The sequence below is a fragment of the Leucopleurus acutus genome (assembly GCF_964270905.1).
Source record: "Leucopleurus acutus genome assembly, chromosome: 2".
Classification (NCBI taxonomy): Eukaryota; Metazoa; Chordata; class Mammalia; order Artiodactyla; family Delphinidae; genus Leucopleurus; species Leucopleurus acutus.
Window position 1 is genome coordinate 85,680,694 of NC_139143.1, and position 21,619 is coordinate 85,702,312.

The 21,619-nt window shown below is 49.1% G+C and overlaps 6 protein-coding genes across 6 annotated transcripts; 3 read left to right on the forward strand and 3 right to left on the reverse strand.

Moving 5' to 3' along the window:
* Positions 1-6,178: 6,178 nt before the first annotated feature.
* On the reverse strand, positions 6,179-6,606 carry LOC309979107 (histone H3.2; the record flags this gene model as incomplete). Its single annotated transcript, XM_082865729.1, has 1 exon — positions 6,179-6,606. Exon 1 carries the CDS (start codon positions 6,587-6,589, stop codon positions 6,179-6,181), a length of 411 nt encoding a protein of 136 aa, XP_082721855.1. The 5' UTR covers positions 6,590-6,606.
* Positions 6,607-7,737: 1,131 nt separating this feature from the next.
* LOC309975540 (histone H2A type 2-A-like) lies at positions 7,738-8,184 on the reverse strand (the record flags this gene model as incomplete). Its single annotated transcript, XM_082860736.1, has 1 exon — positions 7,738-8,184. One exon carries the CDS (start codon positions 8,182-8,184, stop codon positions 7,792-7,794), a length of 393 nt encoding a protein of 130 aa, XP_082716862.1. The 3' UTR covers positions 7,738-7,791.
* A 304-nt stretch (positions 8,185-8,488) lies between these two features.
* Positions 8,489-8,963, forward strand: LOC309979098 (histone H2B type 2-E-like). Its single transcript, XM_082865715.1, has one exon. The coding sequence runs from the start codon at positions 8,533-8,535 to the stop codon at positions 8,911-8,913; it is 381 nt and encodes a 126-aa protein (XP_082721841.1). The 5' UTR covers positions 8,489-8,532; the 3' UTR covers positions 8,914-8,963.
* A 6,570-nt stretch (positions 8,964-15,533) lies between these two features.
* On the reverse strand, positions 15,534-16,477 carry LOC309978920 (histone H2B type 2-E-like). Its single transcript, XM_082865595.1, has one exon. It carries the CDS (start codon positions 16,456-16,458, stop codon positions 16,078-16,080), a length of 381 nt encoding a protein of 126 aa, XP_082721721.1. The 5' UTR covers positions 16,459-16,477; the 3' UTR covers positions 15,534-16,077.
* Positions 16,478-16,778: 301 nt separating this feature from the next.
* LOC309957566 (histone H2A type 2-A-like) lies at positions 16,779-17,305 on the forward strand. The gene has a single exon (XM_082832867.1). It carries the CDS (start codon positions 16,809-16,811, stop codon positions 17,199-17,201), a length of 393 nt encoding a protein of 130 aa, XP_082688993.1. The 5' UTR covers positions 16,779-16,808; the 3' UTR covers positions 17,202-17,305.
* Positions 17,306-18,406: 1,101 nt separating this feature from the next.
* Positions 18,407-18,834, forward strand: LOC309975646 (histone H3.2; the record flags this gene model as incomplete). Its single annotated transcript, XM_082860832.1, has 1 exon — positions 18,407-18,834. The coding sequence occupies exon 1, from the start codon at positions 18,424-18,426 to the stop codon at positions 18,832-18,834; it is 411 nt and encodes a 136-aa protein (XP_082716958.1). The 5' UTR covers positions 18,407-18,423.
* Positions 18,835-21,619: the final 2,785 nt, after the last annotated feature.

The window sequence follows — 21,619 nt, forward strand, 5'->3', positions numbered from 1 at the left end:
TCTTAGTTTTAATACTCAGGTGCAAGTGACTGACAGATGGCCTTTTGGAGGTGGAGAGTTCATGGGCACCTAGACAGAGGGAAACCAGGGGAAGTCTGGGCCTGCTTCCAGAGGGCCCTAGGGGCTCAGGGCTCAGCATCCGTAGTGGTTTGAATAGTGTCCTCCCCCCAGATTCATGTCTACCCGGAAGCTCAGAATGTGATTTTATTTGGAAATATGGTCTTTGCAGATGTAACTAAGGGTCTTGAGATGAAATCATCCTGGATTGAGGGTGGGATAAGTGAAAGGAGAGGGAGAGTTGGACACAGAGATTCAGGGAAGAAGGTCCTGTGAAGACAAAGGCAGAAATTGGAGTGATGCTGCCAGAAGCCAAGGAACGCCAGGAGACAGTGGAAGCTGAAAGAGGCAAGGAAGAATTCTCCCCTAGAAGCTCTGGATAGAGCATGGCCCTACTGATACTTTGATTTCAGACTACTGATCTCCAGAACTGTGAGAGAATAAATTTCTGTTGTTTTAAGCTAGCAAGTTTGTGGTAATTTGCTATAGCAGCCCTAAGGAAAAGAACACAGCATGCTTGCAGCAGTTTGGGTGTGAGATGTCCTGAAGAGTAAGAAGAGTTTGCCACTGCTGCAGACCACAACGGAGTCAATCTGGGATCTTCCTGCCCTGGTATGGCCTCAGGGAGCCCTACAGACGTCCATGGCTGGGAGAGGTCAACCAGTGTCTAGAGGCCCTCAGTGCCACTTGTGAAGATGGAGATGCCCTGAGGAACTCTGGGTTGAGCAGGTCAAGGGGCTCATGAAGGGGCCAGTCTGATAGCTGTGGAGTACCAAGTCTCCCATTCTTGAGGCCATTTCTTCTCCTCTGCCATCTCCCTTCCCTCCCTCCCACCTTTCCTCCAAGTACACTGTATACTCTGCTTCTTATCACACTCAAATCTCCCTTCCCACAAATAAAAAGAAACTAGTGTCTTTCATGAATACAGGATGGTGTATTAGTCTCCCATTCTGCGTTAACAAATTACCACAGATTTAGTGGCTTAAAACAACACAAATTTATTCTCTTGTAGTTCTGGAGGTCAGAAGCCAAAAATGAATCTTAAGGGGCTAAAATCAAGTGCCAGAAAGACTGATTCCTTCTGGAGGCTCTGTGGGGAGAATCCACTCGTCTCTTCTAGCTTCTGGAGGTTGCTGGCATTTCTTGGCTCCTGGCCTCATCACCCCATCCCTGCTTCTGTCATTACATCACCTTCTCCCCACTGAGCCCCGTGCCTCCCTCTAATAAGGTCTGTTGTGATTACATTTAGGGCCCACCCAGAGAATCCAGGATAATCTCCCTGCCTCAGGGTCCTTAATTTAATCACATTGGCAAAGTCCCTTTTGCCATATAAGGTAACACATTCAGAGATTCCAGGGATTAGGATGCAGGCATGCTAATGGGGGGCTGTTATTCAGTCTACCACAAATATGAACCACTCCCTAAAGCACCCCCCTTCAAGCACTGATCCCATTAAGCAGGTCACTAGTGGTGAACTCTGCCCTCAGCAAAGGTCACCAGAAGCAGGCTAATGGTTGGCCTTAGCCATCTGTGGGCAAGGGTTACAGCCCAGGGAAGCTACCTTCTGCCCTCTTCTGGAGCCAACCTGCAGGAAATTCCTTCCAGACCTGCTGTTGGCCTGCAAATTCCTGAGAGTTCCCTGAGAGCTGGGAGGGGCCTGGATACTGGGTCTTTTTGAGTGAGGATTCAGAAGCCAGGGTTTCTGGGTAAGCAGGAGGAAGAGAGTCCACTGAAGGAATGAGGCCCTCAACCCTGTGTTCAATCAGGCACCTCCTGTCATGTCCCTTCCCAACTTCCAGTATGTGCCCTTTACTTGGTGTTTTCTGCTTAATATGAACTTTGGAGTCCCAGCACTTTGGTTTTCTGCTTAATATGAACTTTGGAGTCCCAGCACTTTGGTCAGAATCCCTGGCCCTGGCACTCACTAGCTGTGAGAGCTTGGGCAAAATACTCAAATCTTCTCAGTCTAAAATGAGGATGATAGAACATCTACTTGCCTTGCAGGGTTGTCATGGTGATTAAAAGAGATACAAAATATAAAGCATAGTCAGAAGTGACTGAGCTTAATGCATAAGTGGTTGTTATTTCTGAACTTCAGTGTACAATATGTCCCTATGATGACCACAGTTGCCCCTTGGGACACTTTCTCCTGGTGGCCCTCTTCTCTTTCCAGCTCTCCTTCTGCCTCTTGGTGTTCTCTTCATCTACCAGCCCCATCACTGGTCCTGCTTGCCCAGGATGCCTGCCTCAGTCCTCTTCTCTTCTCCTTGACCCCTGGGTAGATCTCATCTCATTCCTTGCCTTCTGTTACCCTTATCTATCTGCTAAGGGCTTCCCCCAAAGTAGCTCCAGCTGAGCGCCTTTGCTGTTTAAATTAATATTCCTAACTCTTAGTGAATGTATCCTAGATGGATAACAGGAATCTCAACTTCAATGTTGGAAGAGACTTTATGCAGCTTCTTGGTTCCAAAAGCAATTTCTTCTCCCTAAATTCTCCACCTTAGTGAAAACTACCATTATCTCCTAGCTTCTCAAGCCAAGGAGAGGTTCCTTCCTCTCTTGCATTCTCCAAATACTTAAATCTTATCAAATTTACTTTCTACAATTCCCTCAAGTCCATCACTGTATCTCTGTCCACTCCTAGCCACTGCCTTAACTGAGGCCACCAACAGCTCTGATTAAAGGACACAAAGTCCAATAAACAATCCAGTTCCATGACCAACTTTTTCTGGAAACAGGCTGGACATGATGAAACTTTTAAAAAGAACATGAATTTCTTTTTGCTTGATTTTGTTTTTTGTAATCTGAAAGAGGAAAATTACTTAAGTACCTAAAATAATTAAATTTTGATATTGACATTAAAAAAATTGGGTACTACTTCACCCTAGGTTTTCAAACCAATGAAGACATTCCAGAAGTTTCCTATTAGGCCTAGGAAGTTTGACCTTCGCAGAACAGTGGCAGGAATATCATCTTTGTCCTATTACCCAAAAGGTGTCAAAGCTAAAATGCCTGTGGCAGTTTGGGAAGCCCTGAAGGCACTGGAGAACTCTTCACACCTCCCAGAACAGGCTCACAGTGAGAACCAGATTCTGTTGTCTTGGCCTTGTGGGGCAAATCCCCCAAACAGCTGCTGATTGGTGAGGCAGCAGTGTTTTGCCAAGGCCTGACTCTCCACTGGGTGACAGGGATTGGGTCAGACAGGCCCACTTCCTCAGAAAGTGAGTGTGTATACACCTGTTTCCACTGCCTGTTGTTTCTTGGCCCCATGTGAGGGCAGGGGGCTGTCAGCTGAGTAGAGAACACTTCCATGGTTGAGGCCCAGAGCCCGGCTGCGTAGCAGCCCTGGAAGAGGGATCAATGATGCAGACAAGGCCCTGCCCTTAAGGGGCTCACCTTTGACAGGAAACCAGGAAAGACCAACCAAGGAGGGCCTCCCCTGTTCCACCAGCAAGAGACCAGTGCTCCTCCCTCTCTGCTTTCTTTCGTCATTATCCTTCCACACCCTGCAAGCGTTGAGTTTGGTGAGTGAGCAATCTACTGCTGTGGTAGGAGGACAGACGTGGGTAGAAAAATGAGGGGGTGAAGGCAGGATATAGACATTCCTGCTAAGCTAGGAACCCCTGACCTGCCTTAGCCATGACAGATGCCCAGGCTGACCCCAAATTTCAGAGCCACAGGGAGATCTTAGATATCTGCTTTTAAATCTGATGCAGTATCCCTTCAGGGAGTATGATCCTGGGGAGGAAGAGCCCTAACATGGAAATCTATGTGCTCAGGGGTCTGCTGAGCCACTAATGGTTCAGACATGCTGGAAAGTCAATCACCGTCTGAGAACTTCAGGCTGCCTCTTTGAAAACAAACTTCAGTGGATGAGATGCTGGGTGTAAATGTGCCATCCCTGCACAGCCCTGAGTCACTGCTGCTTCTGCTTATATCTCACAGAGTACAGATCCTGAGGATCCCATCTTGCAGTGTTGGTCTGAGCAGGGAATGAAACCCTGGGTCTGTATTAGTTTTCCAGGGCAGCCATAACAAAATACCACAGACTGGGAGGCTTAAACAACTAATTTTATTTTCTCACAGTTCAAGAGGTTAGAAGTCCAAGATCAAGATGTCGGCAGGTTGGATTTCTTCTGAGACCTGTCTCTTTGGCTTGCAGATGGCTGCCTTCTCATTGTGTCCTCACATGGATATCCTTCTGTGTTGTCTGTGTCCTGATTGCCTCTTCTTATAAGGACACGATTCATTTAGGGTCCATCTTAATGACCCCATTTTAAACTTAATTGCCTATTTAGAGGTCCTATGCCCAAATACAGTTACATTCTGAGGTACAAGGAATTAGGGCTTCAACATATGAATTGTTGGGGGGCACAATTCAGCCCATAACAGGGCCTATTCTGAAAATCTCTGTGAGCCTAGGGCTGCAAACTGGGGACCCACTGTCAGGAGAAGCTGCAGTCCACATTGCTCTTTTTTTCCCCACACTCCTTGCAAAGGGCAAAAAAGTTTACAAAAGTATGTCTACTTCAGTTTCTATTCCCCTCAGTGAATTCTCACCCATCTCTGGTAATGCTTTTATCTATCAACTGTGCTGAGACAACAAAAACACAAACTCTGGCCTCTTCCAGATGCAAACAAGCGATGATCAAGGTTAAAAAGAGATATCATCTGAGACCCACATAAGTAGCTCCTAGCTGAGTCTTGTGTAGTGTGGGCTCTACAAGATACTGTCCCACTCCCTCAGTTGAACAGGTTCATTCCTAAAAGACAGTAAGAGACCTTGGACTTCTGCTCTCATCTGGTGCAGGAATTGCCCCTCTGAGACCACGTAAAATCTCTGCCCTTACAGATCCTGGGACCAGCAAATGGGTGCAAGGGAGAGGAGCAGGGTCTGTTCTGCCTTCTATTGGTTCACTGCCTCCCACAGCTTGAACTCTGAGCGCCTTGACCTGGATAACTTCTCATATAACTACACAGAGCTCACGCCTATGCCTCTCGGGATGTCTTCCAGGAAGAAGCAGTCTCCTGCTGTGGAGCCGAGAACAATACCGACAAGACCGAGTCCCCGGGGAGTGGCCTAGGTTATGGCGGCCCTTGAGCTCCCGGCCGTCTGTCCCATTCCCCACAGCTACTCCTTTGGGCTCAGGCCGGTCAAACCCACCCGACTGCCTGAACTGAATGCCAAGCCGCAGACACCAGATCCTATTTCGTCCTCTGGTCTATTCCTGCACACAGCTACCGGTACTTGTCTGAGTGGGGTTGGCATTTGAAAGAAAAGGAGCAAGGCTGAGGAAAGTGAGAATGTCAAGGGCTTAAAATAACAGGAGAAATCTTTGAGGCCCGCGCGGGAGTTTTGAGAGAGGGTGGAGTAAGGGGATGAATGGTCTCCGCTAAATTCTTCGCTGAGGAGTGATGCCCGGGCATTACCGACAACCAACACACAGGCAGGTTGCAACAATCCCTCACTTTCCCCGGCAGAAACGGGGCGGGACCGACCGAGATGGCGATTTCCCGCCGGAGGCGGAGAGCCACGCGGGGCGGGGCCCTTTCCGACGGGGGTGAGGAGGTCAGACCTGCGCGCGGCTCACAGCTGCCTGAAGGCCAGCCCCCGCGCGCTCAAGCCCACGAATCCTGAGCGTCCCCTAGTGACTCCGCCTGGCCTAACAGCCCGCACCCCGCACCCCGCACCCCCCCACCCCCCCACTCGGGACAGATTACAGTTCTGGGCCAAGGTCGAGTACGAAGACGCCCTAGAAGAGCCCGACCCTACGGGAGGACCCGTGGCTGCCTCCAAGAAGCGAAACTGGGCGCCCTGGCCGCGCCCAAGAACGCAGCGGCAAGCTCGCCAGGCCAGAGAATCCGACTGACCAAACTCAAAAGATCTTGACACCCCGGAAGGCGGCCAGCAAGCAGGGGACTAGGCCAGATACCTGGCCTTTCTTTAGCCTATCTGTTGGAGCCCAACCCTCTGCCCGCTCTAACAGCCTCTCCTCCCGGGGTATGCGAGGGTCCGCCGGGAGAGCACGGCCAAGTGGCACAGCTTCTTCCAAGTGCAGTTGTGGGTGGCTCTGAAAAGAGCCTTTGGATATGATGGAACCTCGAGCCGAGCGCACACTTCTTAAGCCCGCTCCCCGCGGATGCGGCGGGCCAGCTGGATGTCTTTGGGCATGATAGTCACGCGCTTGGCGTGGATAGCGCACAGGTTCGTGTCTTCAAACAGCCCCACCAAGTAGGCCTCGCTCGCCTCCTGCAGCGCCATCACGGCCGAGCTCTGGAAGCGCAGGTCGGTCTTGAAGTCCTGCGCGATCTCGCGCACCAGCCGCTGGAAGGGCAGCTTGCGGATCAGCAGCTCGGTCGACTTCTGGTAGCGCCGGATCTCCCGCAGGGCCACGGTGCCCGGCCGGTAGCGGTGCGGCTTCTTGACGCCGCCGGTGGCCGGCGCGCTCTTGCGGGCCGCCTTGGTGGCCAGCTGCTTCCGCGGGGCCTTGCCACCGGTCGACTTACGGGCAGTCTGCTTTGTACGGGCCATAGCGAACCGAGACACGAGCTCACCGGCGCAGCGACGCGCAAGGAGAGGAACCGGGATCCAGCCCGCCGCAGCGGTCTTTATAGGCACAGTCTTTTCCCGATTGGGCGGATCAATAATTGAAAGTCCCGCGCTGGCTGACCATTGGCTGTGACGTCATCGGCCCTAGCGCCACTGATTGGCTTGGGCAAAATACCCCCTACCCCCGCCCACCCGCCTCCCTTTCTACTTTCCAGTTTGCCAACAGTTTTCCCTGGCTTGTTTTTCCTTTCTTTCAGGGTGAGAGTTAGTTTTGAGCGCAACTGTGTCAGAATGTTCCTCCTCAGCCCTTCGCTCCCTTGGAACGCGCTACCCGCGAAACCCTCTTTCTACGCTTTCTAGCTCCCGAATTGAACCTCAACCTTCTGTTTGGCCCCGCCGCCCCGCCGCCCCCGGAACGCCTTGTTGCCTTCTCAGAGCCCCCTAGCTTAGTTGGCATGACGGATCGTTGGGGGGTTTTTTGTTTTGTTTTGTTTCCGCCTTTCGGTGCTTTTCGGATCGGAAAGTTATGTGCGGCCCCCTCCGGGCGCAAGATTCCGCCTCCGAAACCCTAAGTAGGGACCTGTATCTCCGCCGCGAAGGCGCCTTTTTCCCCCCCCTTTGACACAGTCGACTCACTTAAGCCAAACCCCAGGTCCGCCACACTCCCGAAAGCTGTCCGCTCCCCTAACCGACTGGGGTGAACGGGGCGTGTACGTGTGTGTGAGAGAGGTAACGTCCCCTTGGTACTAGGCCTCAAGTGTTCAGCAGAGGCCTGGGGAACAACTATACTATAGAGCTGCTCACTAGGCATCCGACTCCGAGTTAAGGCACCGCGGGTCGCCTGACGGAGCACTTAGAACTGAGTCGACCCTGGCGCCCAAGAGGCTTGCCACCTTCACCCGAGTTAACTAACCTCCCGGATTTACAACCCGTCGCCACCCACCGACCGACCGACCGAAGCATAACACCGGCAGGGTACTCAAAGATTCCAGAGGATGGGCGAATGGCACCCCCTCCCCCTCTGTACCTCTGGGCCGCACGTCTACTACTGAGAAAGCTGAAATTGAGCAAACTAGGTGTTGGAACAACTCTTACTTGAAAACGTGGGTGGCTCTGAAAAGAGCCTTTGATTTCACAGGTGCCCTTTCAGGTAAGGGGCTTGGGAGAGCTTCCGGAGACCGGCCTCACTTGCCCTTCGCCTTGTGGTGGCTCTCCGTCTTCTTGGGGAGCAACACGGCCTGAATGTTCGGCAAAACGCCGCCCTGGGCGATGGTGACTTTGCCCAACAGCTTGTTCAGCTCCTCGTCATTACGAATGGCCAACTGCAGGTGACGAGGAATGATGCGCGTCTTCTTGTTGTCTCGGGCCGCGTTGCCCGCCAGCTCCAGGATTTCGGCGGTCAGGTACTCGAGGACTGCCGCCATGTACACCGGCGCGCCGGCTCCCACCCGCTCGGCGTAGTTGCCTTTGCGCAGCAGGCGGTGCACTCGCCCCACCGGGAACTGCAGACCTGCGCGGGACGACCGCGACTTGGCCTTGGCGCGAGTCTTGCCTCCTTGTTTGCCACGACCAGACATGACAGCCACTAGCACTACAAAACACCCTCGCTTGACGGCTAACAAATTCACTCAACAGCGCCGCTTCACCCTTTTATAGGCAGAACGGCGCTTGTCTACGGAGCAATTTGATTGGCTAAAACACATCTTTGTACTGCTGACCAATAGGATAGCTCAACCAGAATCCGCTCATTTACATAACCTCGTCCCCCTCGCAAGAGAGCCGCTGAAAACTCGCGAATCGCAACGCGGCGTAATCCGAACCTTAATTTGCGTACAGCCTCTATAAGTACCGAGTCGCTTCCGGTAACCTCGGTGCCGCTGCTGTGTTTGCGTTCGTGGTGGTCTCTGCAGCTCGTGCTTGCCGTTATGCCTGAGCCGGCAAGATCCGCCCCGGCGTCCAAGAAGGGCTCGAAGAAAGCTGTCACCAAAGCCCAGAAGAAGGACGGCAGGAAGCGCAAGCGCAGTCGCAAGGAGAGCTATTCCATCTATGTGTACAAGGTACTGAAGCAAGTGCACCCAGACACCGGCATCTCGTCCAAGGCCATGGGCATCATGAACTCGTTCGTCAACGACATCTTCGAGCGCATCGCGGGCGAAGCGTCGCGCCTGGCGCATTACAACAAGCGCTCGACCATCACCTCCCGGGAGATTCAGACGGCCGTGCGCCTGCTGCTGCCCGGCGAGCTGGCCAAGCACGCCGTGTCCGAGGGCACCAAGGCGGTCACCAAGTACACCAGCTCCAAGTGAGTTCTTGCTGGGATGCGGCACGCGCACGAGTCGCCGGGCCGCTTGACTTTCCAAAGGCTCTTTTCAGAGCCACCCATCTTCTCAGTGGAAGAAGCTGTCATGTTGTTTTACACGGGTTTTTTGTAGTTCTACTTTGCTTTTTGGTTTCCTCACTTAGTGAACGTTAATAGCATTCACAGTCGTTAAGTACGAACACAGCCATTTCTTCTAGATAAGTGACGGAGTATTCCTACCTAGTTTGGGAGAAGCTGATGGGGTATAGATAGATGTGCTGCGTTTTGTCAGAACTTTTGAAACTGGCTGTTTCAATGATGTTTTTTATGAACTTAGGTATGCAAGGTGAAGTTGGAATATCAAAGGTGCGACCATCTGGTGTTCCCATCCCAAGTGGTAAAACAGTGGTTGTAATTAATTTTTTGTACTGTGTGCTCGGTGTTTATAAAAAAGGAATAACTCAACTTTCAATTGGTAGTAACAACTTCCTTGCATTTGTGTATCTTGCATTCACAAGCACCTGAGTACCCAGTTTATGTGTAGATTCCCCAATAGGGAAATCGGAGCTTGGTCTTGATACCTAGGAATTAACCATTCTTCTGGTAGGTTCTGTCTGCCTCATCTTAGATCAAATCACATAAAACTTGCCTAATACTCGGTGATAGTGTTCTCCCCAGAGAATTACCTCTTAGAAAAGCTTGCCCAATTTAAAAGACATGTCCATACAATGGAAATAAGATATGCATAATTTCCAAAGCAGGAAAATATTTGAAATGTTCGAGGAGCAAAAAGCCCCAATATAGCTGGGAATGCAGAGGAGACTGGCTTCAGAGGTTAGTGTCAGTGCTTTGGGAACCCTTGGATTGCTTTCTGTAGGGACATGAATAACAGGACCTCATTAACCTTAAAGTAGATCCCTCTGGTTGCTACGGTGAATCAAAGATCCTAGGCTGTCCATAGTAGAAGCAAGGGAACCAATTAGGAGGGCTATTACAGTGTTGCAGGCTAGAGCAGTGACTCAATTAAAGTCTCTTTTCCAGACCAGCAGTATTAGAATTACCTGAGAATTTATTAAAGGTGGAATCTTCAGACCCTAATAATTTGTGTTAACGAGCCCTCTGGGTGATTCTGATGCATGCTAAAGTGTGAGAACCACTGGGTAGTCTAGACATGCCGGATTGGAGAACAGTAATAATAATGGAGATGGTGAGAAATGTTGCGATTAGGATTATATTTTGGAGGTAGTACTGTGGATAGGAGCAAAACCCCTAGGTTTTTAGCCTGAGCAACTGCGTAAACAGTGGTGCTGTTGATTAGGATTGAATACTGGGAGGAGGGATAGGTTGGGGCATTGAAGGGAGATCCAGAATTCTGATTTAAGATTGAGAACCTTCAATATATGGAGTTGACATTCAACATTCAACTCGATAAATGGAGTTGGCAGTGTGAGAGATGCATCTAGGGCTCAGCGAAGATAACATGAACCTGCTTTTTAAAAAAGTGCACAACCTAAAAATTGAGAAGTATGTTTTATTCGGTGGACTTAGCTGAGGACTTAAGCCTGGGATACAGCCTCTCAGATCCAAGGGACTGTTCCAAAGAGGTAAGGGAGGAGCCAGGATATATAGGAGTTTTTGATGAAAAAAATAACCAAACATGTAGTCGAACATCAAAAGATTACTGGTAATCACAAAAACAGGCATCTCAAGTTAATGATTTTAGTGCTTTCCTAGATATGGGAAGATACAAGAGTTTGGGCTTATTGAAACCATTTCTTTGATATGCACCTTAACTATGTAGGGCCATTATCTTGTTTTTCTCCATCCTGAATCTCCTCAGGGTGCACCGTCAGGGGCGGCTGCAGTGGCTGAGGGCTTTTTGGCCACAACATCTTTTGCTTACTGAAATGGCAGGAGACATTCTTTGTCCACACTGTAAACACAACACTATCACCTTATTCTTCTAGACTTTATTTCTCCTTATATGTTTCCTTAACGTATTCTTTGAGATTTGATTTCGTATGTGTTTATGTAGTATAACTTAGTACTTGATAGCCCTATAATGTATGTTATTGACTATGTAGCATTTTTCTTATTCTGTTTTTCTAATTTTATGCTGATTTTCATTAAGGAGCTCACCTAATCCCTTATGTAGGTGGAGCTCAAACTTGACTGCCCATAGGTACCTGGAGAACTTTTAGAAATACTGATGTCTGGGTGCCATCCCCAGAAATTCTGATTTAAGTGATTTGGGACACAGTCATCACTTGGAATTTTAAAATAAGTTCCCCAGGTGACTCTAATGAGCAGTCAAGTTTGAGAACCATTGCCACATGTGTTTCCCAGAAAACAGATCTTATCTACAGTTCTTAGCATTGGCATGATTGGTTTAAATGTAGTCCTAACCACTTCCCACACTGATTAGCTCAGGAATCTAGACCAATCTAATCAGCACAAACATTTCAGAAATTGAACTACTGGGAATGTAGATTGCTCTTATCTTTTGGTGAAGAATCTTCTTTGCTTTCAAGAGGCTGCAGCAGAATGTAGTGTTATGTGGGTGTGAAGGCAAGAATGATTGTAGGCCACTGGAGGGCAACTGCTGAGAGGAAGAATTGGAAAGCTGAGCCACTCATGGAGTTCAGCCAGCCTCAGAGCCCTACTTGGATCTTGAAATATTTGAGAAATAATAATTTCCCAGAATAAAAGGAAAGATGATAGACCTTTTATCTTGGAAGATCTCAAAGAGGCCAAATAGAGTAGATAAGGAAAAATAGAGGTGCTCCAACTACACATTTGGACTAAATGTCCACGTTTTAAAATCAATATTTGACCAGGGCCAAAGATTAATATTGCCATTAAAATGAACGACAGTCTAGGATTTTTAAAAATCTGAAATTTTATTTAAAAATTAAATAATTCTATTATTAAAAATTTTAGTTTGCATTAGTTTCTTAGGGCTGCCATAACAAATTCCCACAAACTGAGTGGCTTAAAACAACGGAAATTTATTCTGTCATCATTTCTGGAGGCTAGAAGTCTAAAGTCAATGTGTTGGCAGGCCCCTGTCCCTCTGAAGGCTCTTGGCCAGGATCCTTCCTTGTCTTTCAGCTTCTGGTAGCCCCAGGTATTATTTGGTTTACGACAAACCCTGACATTTGTCTCAGTTTTCTTCCTGTGCATTTCTATATTTTATTATAAGGACACCTGTCATACTGGATTAGAGCCCACCCTAATGACTTTATTTTAACTTGATTACATCTACAAAGACCCTATTTTCAAATAAGGCCACATTCTAAGGCACTGGGGAGTTAGACTTCAACATATCTTTTGAGGGGACACAATTCAACTTATAACAGTAGTCAACAGCTGGGGTAGGCTGAATAGGGCTCCTAAATATGTCCACATCTAAACCCTAGAATCTGTGAACATTACCTTAAAGGTCAAAGGGGACTTTCCTGGTGTGATTTTGAGATAGGGAGATTATGCTGGATTATTTGGGTGTACCCAAATGTAATCAACAGTGTCCTCATGAGAGGCAAAAAAAAAGCCAAGGGAGGAAAAAGGTGATGGAAGCAGAGAATTTGAAGATGGTAGGATGCTGGCTTTGAGAATGGAGGCAGGAACCATGAGCCAAGAAATGCTCCTCTAGAACCTGGAAAATGCATGGAAAAGGATTCTCCCCTAGAACCTTTGGAGAGAGCAGTTTTGAGACCTGCCTGGTGAAACTGATTTTTGTGCTTCTGATCTCCAGAACTTTAAGAGAATAAATTTGTTTTAAGCCACCAGTTTATAGTTATTTGTTACAACAGCCGTAGGAAATTAATGCCACACCTTTATAGCAGGGGTCCCCAACTCCCGGGCAGCGGACCAGTGGGGGTCCACGGCTTGTTGGGAACCGGGCCGCACAGCACGAGGTGAGCGGCGGGCGAGCGAGGGAAGCTTCAACTGCTGCTCCCCATTGCTCGCGTTACTGCCTGAAACCGCCCCCCACGCACGTCTGTGTAAAATTGTCTTCCACAAAACCGGTCCCTGGTGCCAAAAAGGTTGGGGACCGCTGCTTTAAAGGATATTTTTTTGACAATTGGAGAAATTTGAATATAGATTGCATATTGGTTAATATTACTGAATCAATATTAAATTTTTGGCGTGTAATAATGGTACGTAGTTATATAGGAGAATGTCCTTATTTTTAAGAGAGACATGTAAATAAAGTATTTAGGGAAAAGAATGAAATTTTGCCATTTGCAGGAACATGGATGGACTTGGAGGGCATTATGCTAAGTGAAATAGATCAGAGAAAGATACTGTATAATATTTATATGTGGAATCTAAAAATTACAACAAACTAGTAAATATAACATAAAAGAAGCAGACTCACAGATACAGAGAACAAACTAGTGGTTACCAGTGGAGAGGAGCAATTTAGGGGTGGGGGAGTGGGAAGTACAAACTACTGGGTGTAAGATAGGCTCAAGGATGTATTGTACAACACGGCGAATATAGCCAACATTTTGTAATAACTGTAAATGGAAAGTAACCTTCAAAAATTATATAGGGCTTCCCTGGTGGCATAGTGGTTGAGAGTCCGCCTGCCAATGCAGGGGACACGGGTTCGTGCCCCGGTCCGGGAAGATCCCACATGCCGCGGAGCGGCTAGGCCCGTGAGCCATGGCCGCTGAGCCTGCGCGGCCGGAGCCTGTGCTCCGCAACGGGAGAGGCCACAACAGTGAGGCCCGCGTACCGCAAAAAAAAAAAAAAAAAAAAAAAAAATTATATAAAAATTAAAAAAAATGTTAAGTAAGGAAAAATGTCACTATGTTTACAACTGATTTTCAAATGGTTCAGAAAATGCAAATGCAGCAAATAGTAACAATTGGTAAAACTAGATGAAGATAATGCTGGTCATTGCAGTTTCTTTCAACTTTTCTAAAGGTTTAAATTTTACAAAACAAAAAATTGAGAAAATTTTAAAAACTTGTAATCAGATTTAAAAAACTAGTACAGAAAACTTTCATAGACGTTAATTATTCCATTTTATTTTTACAGTATAATGTTAACTGATAGAATTTCAACATATGAACATATAAGATTTTTTTACTACATTATATTTAAAAGTCTTATGTATGAGAGTGATCATCTATATATTAACTAGAACTCTTAATGATATCCTTTGTTCATATTTTGCTACACTTATTAGAGATAACAGTGATTTATGTGGTTGCAATAGCCAAGGGATGCCCAATTAACATTGATTTAGACATTTCATTATTCTGCCTTCTAAGGTTGGAGGTTGAAACTGAAGTTGGATAGGGGATTTTAGTGAAACACTGAGACCAAAGCTAGATATGGAAAAAACCATATCTAGACATGTTATAGCGATTCTAAAAGCGTCCAGAGAAAAAACGATAGATCACCTATAAACGAGCAAGAATCGGGGTTTTAGAATCTACCCCTTTGTCCTTTCTCTTCCTTGAACTCCAGTTCTCATATTTCATATTCCCAACTTGGGAATTTGGTATTTCCTATTTGATATTTCCACCTGGATAGCTACCAGTAGTCTCAAAATTTTGTCCAAGACATTACTCTAGGCTTTCCTCCTCCAAACCTACTTGCCTCTCGTATCAGTAAATTGCAGCTCTTTCCAAGTGCTCAGTCCAAGAACCTGCAGTTAATCCTTGATTCCTCTCTTTCTGTCATAACCTATTTACAATTCATCAGTTTCATTTAAAATATATCTTGACTACTTTTCATCATCTCCACGGCTACCACCCATCTCTCTCCTGAGCTATTACTGTAGCCCTTGTGATATTCTCCCTGCCTCTACTCTTGCTCATCTATAGTCTATTTTTCAACATAGCATCCTGGGTGAGCTTTAGCGTAAGTCGAATAATGTCAGTACTCTTATCAAACTCTCCAAAGGCACTCTAACCTACTTAGAATTAAAGACAAAATCTTTGCAATGGCCTAGAGGCCCTTCAATGGCATACATAATGACTCTCAACTACCTTTCTGATCACATCTCCCTGCAGATCTTTCCTTTGCTCACTGTGCTTTAACCACAGTGGTCTTGCTTATTCCTTGAACTCCTCAAACTTGTGCCTGCCTCAGGGCCTTTGCACTTGCTGTTTTTGTTCTTAGAATACTCTTCTCCAAGATATCCTATGGCTCACTTTCTTCATTCAGGCCTCTGTTCAAATATTAACCGAAAGGAATAGCAAAGTGAGACACGACGTGTGTCTAGACTAAAAATTGTCTAGATGAAATGTGGATGAAAAATGTCACCTGCCATATCAGTAATCAAAGGATGTTGTGGCCATCAAGCCATCAGCCGCTGCAGCTACCCCAACTGTGCACCCTGAGGGGATTCGGGATGGAGAAAAACAGGATACTGGACCAAGACAGTTAAGGTGCATAGCGAATGAATGATTTCAATCAGCCCACTCTTTCACCTTCCCATAGAGAAGTGCTAAATTCATTAACTTGAGATCTTTTTTATAATTTTCATTAATTAGAATTCTTTTGACGTTCAACTACCTGGTTTGTTTTTGCAAAACTGGTATATATTCTGGTTCCTCCCATACCGCCTTGGAATAGTCCCTCAGAGCTATCTGAAAGGCTGTCTCGGGCTTAGTCCTCAGCAAGTCACCGAATAAAATTTGATTCTTAACGCAGATTTTTTTTAGTCGACGTATAGATTTTCTATACGTGCTGGGGCGTGGTCTCAAAGTATTGCGTTTTTTTTTTTTAAACGGTGTTACATTTGGTTTTCAGAGCTCAAGAAAAATGAATTTACAATCTAATTGCTGCAGAGCAACCACTGTTTAACTTTTTACCCCATCCTCCTGAGTAGATTTACACTGATCATCACCCATCGCTAACCGTTTTACTGGAAAAGGCAAGTTACTTGCATGAGAATGAACAATTACTCTAGCTAGTTCTTGATCGATAGACAAAATCTGGTCCTATCTTGGGTTTTTCCCTTCATCCTAAGGAAAATGGCAAATTTACACTACGAAAGGAGTAAGTGGCACAAAAAAGAACCATAACAGAAAATGAAAATAAATTGGATAACAGCTTCTTCCACTGAGAAGGTGGGTGGCTCTGAAAAGAGCCTTTGGAAAGTCAAGCGGCCCGGCGACTCGTGCGCGTGCCGCATCCCGGCAAGAACTCACTTGGAGCTGGTGTACTTGGTGACCGCCTTGGTGCCCTCGGACACGGCGTGCTTGGCCAGCTCGCCGGGCAGCAGCAGGCGCACGGCCGTCTGAATCTCCCGGGAGGTGATGGTCGAGCGCTTGTTGTAATGCGCCAGGCGCGACGCTTCGCCCGCGATGCGCTCGAAAATGTCGTTGACGAACGAGTTCATGATGCCCATGGCCTTGGACGAGATGCCGGTGTCCGGGTGCACTTGCTTCAGTACCTTGTACACATAGATGGAATAGCTCTCCTTGCGGCTGCGCTTGCGCTTCCTGCCGTCCTTCTTCTGGGCTTTGGTGACAGCTTTCTTCGAGCCCTTCTTGGACGCCGGGGCGGATCTTGCCGGCTCAGGCATAACGGCAAGCACGAGCTGCAGAGACTACCACGAACGCAAACACAGCAGCGGCACCGAGGTTACCGGAAGCGACTCGGTACTTATAGAGGCTGTACGCAAATTAAGGTTCGGATTACGCCGCGTTGCGATTCGCGAGTTTTCAGCGGCTCTCTTGCGAGGGGGACGAGGTTATGTAAATGAGCGGATTCTGGTTGAGCTATCCTATTGGTCAGCAGTACAAAGATGTGTTTTAGCCAATCAAATTGCTCCGTAGACAAGCGCCGTTCTGCCTATAAAAGGGTGAAGCGGCGCTGTTGAGAGTGAATTTGTTAGCCGTCAAGCGGGGGTATTTTGTAGTGCTAGTGGCTGTCATGTCTGGTCGTGGCAAACAAGGAGGCAAGACTCGCGCCAAGGCCAAGTCGCGGTCGTCCCGCGCAGGTCTGCAGTTCCCGGTGGGGCGAGTGCACCGCCTGCTGCGCAAAGGCAACTACGCCGAGCGGGTGGGAGCCGGCGCGCCGGTGTACATGGCGGCAGTCCTCGAGTACCTGACCGCCGAAATCCTGGAGCTGGCGGGCAACGCGGCCCGAGACAACAAGAAGACGCGCATCATTCCTCGTCACCTACAGTTGGCCATTCGTAATGACGAGGAGCTGAACAAGCTGTTGGGCAAAGTCACCATCGCCCAGGGCGGCGTTTTGCCGAACATTCAGGCCGTGTTGCTCCCCAAGAAGACGGAGAGCCACCACAAGGCGAAGGGCAAGTGAGGCCGGTCTCCGGAAGCTCTCCCAAGCCCCTTACCTGAAAGGGCACCTGTGAAATCAAAGGCTCTTTTCAGAGCCACCCACGTTTTCAAATAAGAGTTGTTCCAACACCTAGTTTGCTCAATTTCAGCTTTCTCAGTAGTAGACGTGCGGCCCAGAGGTACAGAGGGGGAGGGAGTGCCATTCGCCCATCCTCTGGAATCTTTGAGTACCCTGCCGGTGTTATGCTTCGGTGGGTCGGTGGGTCGGTGGGTCGGTGGGTCGGTGGGTGGCGACGGGTTGTAAATCCGGGAGGTTAGTTAACTCGGGTGAAGGTGGCAAGCCTCTTGGGCGCCAGGGTCGACTCAGTTCTAAGTGCTCCGTCAGGCGACCCGCGGTGCCTTAACTCGGAGTCGGATGCCTAGTGAGCAGCTCTATAGTATAGTTGTTCCCCAGGCCTCTGCTGAACACTTGAGGTCTAGTACCAAGGGGACGTTACCTCTCTCACACACACGTACACGCCCCGTTCACCCCAGTCGGTTAGGGGAGCGGACAGCTTTCGGGAGTGTGGCGGACCTGGGGTTTGGCTTAAGTGAGTCGACTGTGTCAAAGGGGGAAAAAAAAGGCGCCTTCGCGGCGGAGATACAGGTCCCTACTTAGGGTTTCGGAGGCGGAATCTTGCGCCCGGAGGGGGCCGCACATAACTTTCCGATCCGAAAAGCACCGAAAGGCGGAAACAAAACAAAACAAAAAACCCCCCAACGATCCGTCATGCCAACTAAGCTAGGGGGCTCTGAGAAGGCAACAAGGCGTTCCGGGGGCGGCGGGGCGGCGGGGCCAAACAGAAGGTTGAGGTTCAATTCGGGAGCTAGAAAGCGTAGAAAGAGGGTTTCGCGGGTAGCGCGTTCCAAGGGAGCGAAGGGCTGAGGAGGAACATTCTGACACAGTTGCGCTCAAAACTAACTCTCACCCTGAAAGAAAGGAAAAACAAGCCAGGGAAAACTGTTGGCAAACTGGAAAGTAGAAAGGGAGGCGGGTGGGCGGGGGTAGGGGGTATTTTGCCCAAGCCAATCAGTGGCGCTAGGGCCGATGACGTCACAGCCAATGGTCAGCCAGCGCGGGACTTTCAATTATTGATCCGCCCAATCGGGAAAAGACTGTGCCTATAAAGACCGCTGCGGCGGGCTGGATCCCGGTTCCTCTCCTTGCGCGTCGCTGCGCCGGTGAGCTCGTGTCTCGGTTCGCTATGGCCCGTACAAAGCAGACTGCCCGTAAGTCGACCGGTGGCAAGGCCCCGCGGAAGCAGCTGGCCACCAAGGCGGCCCGCAAGAGCGCGCCGGCCACCGGCGGCGTCAAGAAGCCGCACCGCTACCGGCCGGGCACCGTGGCCTTGCGGGAGATCCGGCGCTACCAGAAGTCGACCGAGCTGCTGATCCGCAAGCTGCCCTTCCAGCGGCTGGTGCGCGAGATCGCGCAGGACTTCAAGACCGACCTGCGCTTCCAGAGCTCGGCCGTGATGGCGCTGCAGGAGGCGAGCGAGGCCTACTTGGTGGGGCTGTTTGAAGACACGAACCTGTGCGCTATCCACGCCAAGCGCGTGACTATCATGCCCAAAGACATCCAGCTGGCCCGCCGCATCCGCGGGGAGCGGGCTTAAGAAGTGTGCGCTCGGCTCGAGGTTCCATCATATCCAAAGGCTCTTTTCAGAGCCACCCACAACTGCACTTGGAAGAAGCTGTGCCACTTGGCCGTGCTCTCCCGGCGGACCCTCGCATACCCTGGGAGGAGAGGCTGTTAGAGCGGGCAGAGCGTTGGGCTCCAACAGATAGGCTAAAGAAAGGCCAGGTATCTGGCCTAGTCCCCTGCTTGCTGGCCGCCTTCCGGGGTGTCAAGATCTTTGAGTCTGGTCAGTCGGATTCTCTGGCCTGGCGAGCTTGCCGCTGGGTTCTTGGGCGCGGCCAGGGCGCCCAGTTTCGCTTCTTGGAGGCAGCCATGGGTCCTCCCGTAGGGTCGGGCTCTTCTAGGGCGTCTTCGTACTCGACCTTGGCCCAGAAATGTAATCTGTCCCGGGTGGGGGAGTGGGGGGGGGGGTGGGGGGTGCGGGGTGCGGGCTGTTAGGCCAGGCGGAGTCACTAGGGGACGCTCAGGATTCGCGGGCTTGAGCGCGCGGGGGCTGGCCTTCAGGCAGCTGAGAGCCGCGCGCAGGTCTGACCTCCTCACCCCCGCCGGAAAGGGCCCCGCCCCGCGTGGCTCTCCGCCTCCGGCGGGAAATCGCCATCTCGGTCGGTCCCGCCTCGTTTCTGCCGGGGAAAGTGTGGTATTTCTGGGGTTCAAGTGTCGGTAATTTCGGGCCTCACTCCCACCCTCTGCTTCTAATCAAAACCCGGGGGTTGGGTGGGAGGGTGTTTGTACAGGTCCTAAGCCCACTTTCGTGAGCTGGGCGTTAAACATATTGCTCCTTTTCTGCCGAGTTCACGGTGAGACTCACTCTACTTCGCGAAGTAATCTCTAAAAGCTTCAACCTGTGTTTGGATTCTCTTCCCAGACTTGGTAGTGTCTCTACATGTTTTATTCAGACATGTGGGAAGTCGGTCCCCAGGTTTTGGATTACTCAGCGAAAGAACAGAAGTGGGGCTCTGAGTTCAAGTTTGGGGAAGAGATCAAACAGGCAGAACATGGTCCTCCTTTGGGGAGAGGAAGTTACTCTCATTAGGAAATAGTGAGAATGGAGGCCTTAGAGATGATTCTTGTACCATTTGGGAGGTGGAAGTGCAAGGCCTCTAGTGGGCAGTGGCGTGGGGCAAGGTCTTGTAGAGCCCATCTCCACAGAGCTCAGATACAAAGGCTGTACAGGTCTTAGGTGACACCTCTTAACCTTCTCAGTCACTTATCTGAACTTGGAAAAGGCCAAGACTTATGTTTTCTGCTTTGTCTCAGCACAGTGCCAGGTTAAAAGCATTCATTATAGAGATCAGTGAGAATTCACAGAAGGGAGAGGGAAAAGGAAGGATATTTACTTTTTGTTTGTTTGTTTTTTAAACTTTAGTTATGTCTTTTGAGATGTGTCAGAAAAGGGGGGAGCAGTGTAGGGACTGCGGCCCCTCCTGCTACAGGTTGCAGTGTGTTTCTGCTCCAGGGTCACAGCAATTTCCAGAGCATGCCTCTGGGTCTCTGCCTAGACCCTTATTACCTGCTTAGGCCCCCAATGCAGGGTGGATCCAGGGCCTGGGTCTGTACTCTGAGTTAAGAAGTAGTGAATTCAAGGGGTGTGTGGGGCACCAGCTTTGCACCCGTCATCTCATGCATCCTCATGGTAAAACTTTCAGGGACATACAGACATAGGGCTCTCTGAGGTACAGCTTGAGGTTCTCTGGTGAGTGAATTGTCTAGCATCTCAGGTTCAGGAGCAGCTGAGCAGACCCCGGAAAACTGCAATTTCGTGTCAAGTGTCAGTGCTCCACATCCTCTGCCTGCCTCTGAGATCACATTGCTTTATTTTACCAGTCTGGGCACCCTTAACATCCAGGAAGTCTTTCTGTATGAATCTCAAGGGAAGTTTAGTGGCATTTCTTTTTTTTTGCGGTACGCGGGCCTCTCACTGTTGTGGCCTCTCCCGTTGCAGAGCACAGGCTCCGGACGCGCAGCCTCAGTGGCCATGGCTCACGGGTCCAGCCGCTCCGTGGCATGTGGGATTTTCCCAGACCGGGGCACGAAGCCGTGTCCCCTGCATCGGCAGGCGGACTCTCAACCACTGCGCCATCAGCCCTGGCATTTTTTATATCCAGTCAGGAATAGCATAAAATTTTGTGTTCCTGTCACTGTAGAGGCCTACCCTCACAGCAATCTTTCAAATCTATTTGTTTGGGAGACCAGCATAAAAGAAGTTCATCAATGCAAGAGAACAATTTAAAATGTAAGTTTTATCATTTAATCATTTCTGTACTTAAATCATTCTCTACTCTCAGATTGAGAGTTAAAGGAAAATTAAGGGCAAGGTAAATAAATGCTTTTCCTTTAGTGATTAGGTTCTATGTGGTTAGATTTGTTTCAAGGAAAGTCTGCCCCAAACCTGGGATTTTTAGGAATAGAAAAACAGTATTTGTTCAGGTTTAATTCTGCCTTAGTGAGGGTAGTGGGGTACAGGTGCATGGGTGTGTGCAGAGAGAAACTACATGCCCTGTTGATTCTACCTTTGCTTCCTTGGAAGAGGACTTGGCCTTCGGGTTCACACCCTCTCCTGATCATCCTTCTCCTTCTCCAGGTCCTCATCTCAGCCTTCTCATGTTCTCTTTCTCTTCCAGGTCGCATCAATATTTCTGGTTGTTTCACCCATGCTGACCTTGGCTGTTTTTTTTTTTTTCTTTTCTCCTTGAAACTAAAGTGAGATCACGGCTTCCCTACTTTCCATATCTCTGCTCTCTGTCAAGTGCTCCCAAATTGGT